This window comes from Priapulus caudatus, unplaced genomic scaffold, assembly GCF_000485595.1.
Source record: "Priapulus caudatus unplaced genomic scaffold, Priapulus_caudatus-5.0.1 Scaffold2887, whole genome shotgun sequence".
Taxonomy (NCBI): Eukaryota; Metazoa; Priapulida; class Priapulimorpha; order Priapulimorphida; family Priapulidae; genus Priapulus; species Priapulus caudatus.
This window is the reverse complement of record NW_014579948.1, coordinates 5,012-10,794: the sequence shown is the minus strand read 5'-3', so window position 1 is coordinate 10,794 and position 5,783 is coordinate 5,012. Positions and strand designations below refer to the sequence as shown.

The following is a 5,783-nucleotide window of genomic DNA, read 5'->3' as shown; positions in this document are numbered from 1 at the left end:
ACTCGCGCTAACGACGACTCGCGCTAACGACGACTCGCGCTAACGACGACTCGCGCTAACGACGACTCGCGCTAACGACGACTCGCGCTAACGACGACTCGTGCATTCGCAGGATAAGTGGCCACCAGGTGTCAGCACGATGAGCTGCGCTCGGCAGTTCCGCTGGCTGCGTCAGAGGCTCGGTGGCGCCCCCACACACAGCACCTTGATCAGCAGCATCGTAGCGTTCGTTATGCAGGAGGAGGGAGTGGACATCGAGAAGCTGAGGAAGAGCTTGTGGCACCAGGTATGTGCTGCTCGGAAATATGGGGATAAAGTAGCGTTATAAAATAGTCATTTAGCTTGCAGGCTTAAGGCTCACCAATTAATATGGATATGAATTGAACATGAATGAGTAGTCGGGGAATAGTAAGGTTTGGGTTAAGGTTTATATTAGTGTTAGGGTTAAAATTAGGGTAGGGTTATTGTGTTATGGTTAGGTTAGGGGTTGGGATTATGGTTGGGAGTGGGGTTAAGGTTAGAGTTAATGTTAGGGGTCAGTGTTGGGTGTTAGAGGTTAGAGTTAAGGTTAGGGTTCAGTGTTAGGTGTTAGAGGTTAGGGGTTAGGGTTAGGGCTGCAGTTAATGAGTTAGGATTAGGATTATGATTAGGGGTTAGGGGTATGGATAGACCGTGCTGATTGGAGAACGTGTTACTAGGTGGAGAGAGCTTCACTGAGGAAGAAAGGCGTGGAGAGCATGCTAGAACTCGTTAACAAGGACTACCTCATCCGCTCAGCCAAGTACAGCCTGCTGTGTGGCTGGCTGGGTCTGGCAGGAGGCAGCGTGAAGAGGTTGGTGTTAGTTGCAGAACAGCGATGGTCACTGGTGTGCGCGTGTTTGAATGGTTGACTGTTTGCTGTTATGATGATTCAGGACAAAAATATTTCAGTGTAGTATGCGATAATTATGCACGTGATTGCATGCGGGGGGCTTTGCAGTGAATGTGATAATATCTACAATCACAGCTGTATCTAAATAAATAAATAAATAAATTAAAATAATAAAATACTATATATTATATATGTGTTGGGTGTGTGTGTGTGTGTGGTGTGTGTGGTATATATATATAAATATTATATTTGTTTATATTTAATAGATGGTACCATACTGCCCCTGTGACAGTTACATTGTTATTGCAGTGACCATACTGCATGGGTGACAGTTACTTTAATTTGTTTTTACAGTGAGCTTATTGCCTGTGTGTGACGCGTTTTACTGGTTGTTATTGCAGTGAGCTTATTGCCTGTGTGTGACGGTTACGTTGTTATTGCAGTGAGCTTATTGCCTGTGTGTGACGGTTACGTTGTTATTGCAGTGAGCTTATTGCCTGTGTGTGACGTGTTTACGTTGTTCATTCCAGTGAGTTATTGCCTGTGTGTGACCGCGTTACCGTGTTAATTGCCAGTGGAGTTTAATTTGCCGTGTGCTGACGCGCTTACGTGTTGTTTTGCCAGTGAGCTATTGCCTGTGTGGACGCGTTCGTTTTGATTGCAGTGGAGCTTTATTGGCCTGGTGGTGGACCGTTCACGTTGTTATCTGCAGTGCAGCTTATTGGCCTGTGGTACGCGTTACGTTGTTATTGCCCTGTGTAGTCGACGGTTTAAATCTTGTTATTGCAGCTGAGCTTATTGGCCTGGGTGTGATCGGTATGTTGTCTATTGCAGTGAGCTTATTGCCTGTTGTGTGGACGGTTACCGTTGTTAGTGCAGTGGCAGCGTATTGCCTGTGTGTGGACCGGTTACGTTGCTTCATTGCAGTTAGAGCTTATTGCCTGTGTGTGCACAGTCTTACGTTTGGTATATTGCAGGGTGACGCCTTATTGCCTGTCGTGCTTGACGGTCACGTTTTATTGCCTGTGTGTGAGGTTACGTTGTTATTGCCTGTGTGTGACGGTTACGTTGTTATTGCAGTGAGCCGATGCCGTACTGCCTGGACAACGTGGGTCTGATCCCGCCGCACGACCGCATAGCGTTTGGAGCAGCAGTTTGGCCCGGCTGGAGGCGTGGACGGTTGCCGCGCTGCGTCAGTCCGTGCTCGAGCTAGACTCGGCCGTGAAGAAACCGCAGGGAGAGCATCACACCGGCTGCTCTGCTGCACAATGATAACAGTCACACCATAGCTGTGATGCCGTGTACCAGGTGAGGTGTCTCCCAGCATGTGAACTCTAGCTGTCATGTGTGCTGTCTGTGTGTCTACTACATGTGCTGTCTGTGTGTCTACATATGTATGCTGTCCATGTGTTTACAGTTTATTTGCTGTCTAATGTGTTTAGCAGTATTTGCTGTCCATGTGTTTACAGGTGTTTCGCTGTCTGTATGTCTACATATGTATGCTGATCCATGTATTTTACAGGTAAATTTGCTGTCTGTGTGTCTAGCATATGTATGCATGTCATGTAGTTTACAGGATATTTGCTGATCTGTGTGTCTACATATGTATTGCTGTCATGTGTTACAAAGGTATTGCTGTCTGTGCGCGTCTACATATGTATGCTGTCCAGTGTGTTTACAGGTATTTGCTGTCGTGTCGCCTACAATATGTATGCCTGTCCATGGTTTACAGGTATTTGCTGTCTGTGTGTTACAGTATTTTGCTGTCTGCTGGGTCTACATATGTATGTTCCATGTGTTACATCGTATTTCTGTCTGATGTGTTCCTACAGTATGTATGCTTGATCCCATGTGTTTACAGGTAATTTGCTGTCATGTTTTACAGGTGTTTCTGCTGTCTGCGTGTCCTACATATGCTATGCTTTCCATGCTGTTCTACAGGTATTTGCTGTCTATGTGTTTACAGGTATTTGCTGTCCATGTGTTACAGGTGTTTGCCGGCTCTGTATGTCTATCATATGTATGCTGTTCCATAGTATTTACAGGTATTTTCTGTTCTGTGTGTTCTACATATGTATGCTGTCATGTGCTTACAGGTAATTTGCTGTTTGTGGTGTCTAAATATGTATGCTTCATGTGTGTACAGGCACTTTGCTGTCTGTGTGTCTTAATCAATGTATGCTGCTCCATGCTGTTTACAGGTATTTGCTGTCTGTGTGTCTACATATGTATGCTGTCCATGTGTTTACAGGTATTTGCTGTCCATGTGTTTACAGGTATTTGCTGTCTGTGTGTCTACATATGTATGCTGTCCATGTGTTTACAGGTATTTGCTGTCCATGTGTTTACAGGTATTTGCTGTCCATGTGTTTACAGGTATTTGCTGTCTGTGTGTCTACATATGTATGCTGTCCATGTGTTTACAGGTGTTTGCTGTCTGTTTATTTACAGGTTTCTGTTGCTGGTGTTGTGCATGCTGTCATCACCTCACAAAGCTCACAGCATTAGTCTACTCATCAACAGTGGAACGTTGGCTATCATACAGACTGTCCTCAGACTGCTAGGTATTAGAATACTCCTCAAAATTCATAAACTTCATAAAAAATGTTATATAAATTTGTAAACAAATTTATTATAAAACACTAAAAAACAGTTATTGTGGTCAGGTAAAATCACGAAGCTTATGCTAGAAAAACGCGTGTTGTAGGATTTATTCATATTCACTGTATAATCTATCTGTTAATCATGGTTAGCCCATGATGGGGCAAATAATATTGCGTAGATATTCAAAAAACTACATACGTATTGTACACGTATTCCAAACGTACTCCACACATATCGCAAACATATTACAAAACGTATGCATGTAGATGTTAGCATACAACTAGTCCAAAACTCCCACATAGATATTTCAGAAATATTCTAAAACCTACTACGTACATAAAACCTACTATGGCATAAATATTCTAAAACTGCTGCATACATATTGCATAAATATTCCATACGTACTGTATACATATCGCATACTATACGCACGTACCACTCGCGATTCCTCACGTTAACGACTTGCGATCGGCGGTCAGGTCCGGACCAGGATGGTCAGGTGGAGGATAAGAACGCCGGTCTGGTGTGCACAGTGCTGGAAGAGACGCGGCCCAAGCCCAAGAAGCAGCAGCTGCCTCTCACAGGACCCGAGCTCGCTGCCATGATGAAGATAGGAACACGCGTCGTGAGGGGACCCGACTGGAAGTGGGGAGATCAGGTAAGCTGCTGCTGGCTGGCGCTATGCTGCTACTGGCTACTAGCTGCTGCTGCTGGCTGCTGCTGCTGCTTTCTGCTGCTATGCTGCTGCTATACTGCCTGCTACTCACTGAATGCACTACTAGCTGCTGATGCTGCACTGTCTGCTGCTGCTGCTACTACGGATGCTACTACTGCTGCTCCTGCTGCTACTGCTGGCTACTACTACTGCTGCTACTGCTGATTGGCTCGCGCTGGCTGCTGCTCTGCTGGCTAGTAACACTGCTGCTGACTAATGTAATCATTATGACTAACATGTGAGACGCCTGCTTACTCAACCACTCTCCGTGTCTGAACTCCGTCTCCTGCACATCTTTCTCCTGCACGGCGGAGGTTCCTGCAGCTTCAGGTTCGTACTTGGCCCTCGCGGCCCATGCGTAGGAGTTGGTGCTGCTGTTGTCCCACTGCACACTGAACCCTCACCCAGCCCGTCTCTCCCAGCTCCCGCGATGACGGCGTCCCCTCCCGCCGGGGGTGGCCCGTCTATGTACACAACACACACACACACACAGACAGCACACGTTAGTCATTCACTTGCTTACCACTACACGCAAGTTGTATACTCTGCAGTGTCTCTATCGTTACAAGATGACAGTCCTCCCAGTCCTCCAGTGGTAGCACATCTTGGTTCGATCACATACTGATTGCACAGAAAACTGTGGAAGGTCGCTTGGAACATGTTCACGGATATTATTTCTGCGCTCGCGAAGCCATTAATCATTGAGCAGAATCGCACTAACTATGCCGTTTGTCACGAAGCTACGCATCATTAACGAAGCGCAAGGTGAAAAATAAGAGTAATCAAGATCAGAATAATATCACTTCCTTTTCATGACTGAAACGGCGCGACTGTTATTACGAAGCTACTGTGCATGACAATCGACGCACATCAAGGGAAAATTGGGCATTCGCGGCTGTCGCCTGTGGCCACGGAGCCACAACGTTTAGCCTGATCTCCCCACTTCCAGTCCGGTCCGCCTGCACCACCCTAGCATTACCTGATCTCCCCACTTCATCCGGTCGCCCCTCATCCACGCCTACATTACCGATCTCCCGCACTTCCAGTCCGGTCACGTTCACCACCTACATTACCTGATCTCGGCCACCTTCAGTCCGGTCGTCCTCCACCACCCTACATTACTGATCTCCCCACTTTCGCAGTCCGGTTCCCCTCACGCACCGACTACATTACCGCTGATTCCCACTTTCCATCCGGCGCCCGTCCCATTCACCCTACATTACCTGATCTCCCCACTTCCAGTCCGGTCCCCTCACCACCCTACATTACCTGATCTCCCCACTTCCAGTCCGGTCCCCTCACCACCCTACATTACCTGATCTCCCGAACTTGCCACCGTCCGGTCCTCACCACCCTACATTACCTGATCTCCCCACTTCCAGTCGGGTCCCCTCACCACCCTACATTACCTGATCTCCCCACTTCCAGTCCGGTCCCTGCATCACCCTACATTTACCTGATCTCCAACCACTTCCCAGTCCCGGATCCCCCCTCACCACCCTAACATTACCCCTGACTCGCCCACTTCCCAGTCCGGTCCCCTCACCACCGCTACATTACTTGGTCTCCCCACATTCCCAGTCCGGTCCCCTC

The 5,783-nt window shown here is 47.4% G+C and overlaps 1 protein-coding gene across 1 annotated transcript in view; it reads left to right on the top strand.

The window, feature by feature from the left end:
* Positions 1–5,783, top strand: part of LOC106819142 (E3 ubiquitin-protein ligase HERC2-like) — a gene marked incomplete at both ends in the record, with an annotated part of 21,100 nt that overhangs the window by 10,332 nt on the left and 4,985 nt on the right. The window contains 7 exon segments of the mRNA XM_014823796.1: positions 113–286; positions 699–832; positions 1,952–2,050; positions 2,108–2,179; positions 3,323–3,435; positions 3,955–4,133; positions 4,931–4,955. Of these exon segments, the coding sequence (XP_014679282.1) occupies positions 113–286; positions 699–832; positions 1,952–2,050; positions 2,108–2,179; positions 3,323–3,435; positions 3,955–4,133; positions 4,931–4,955 (796 nt within the window).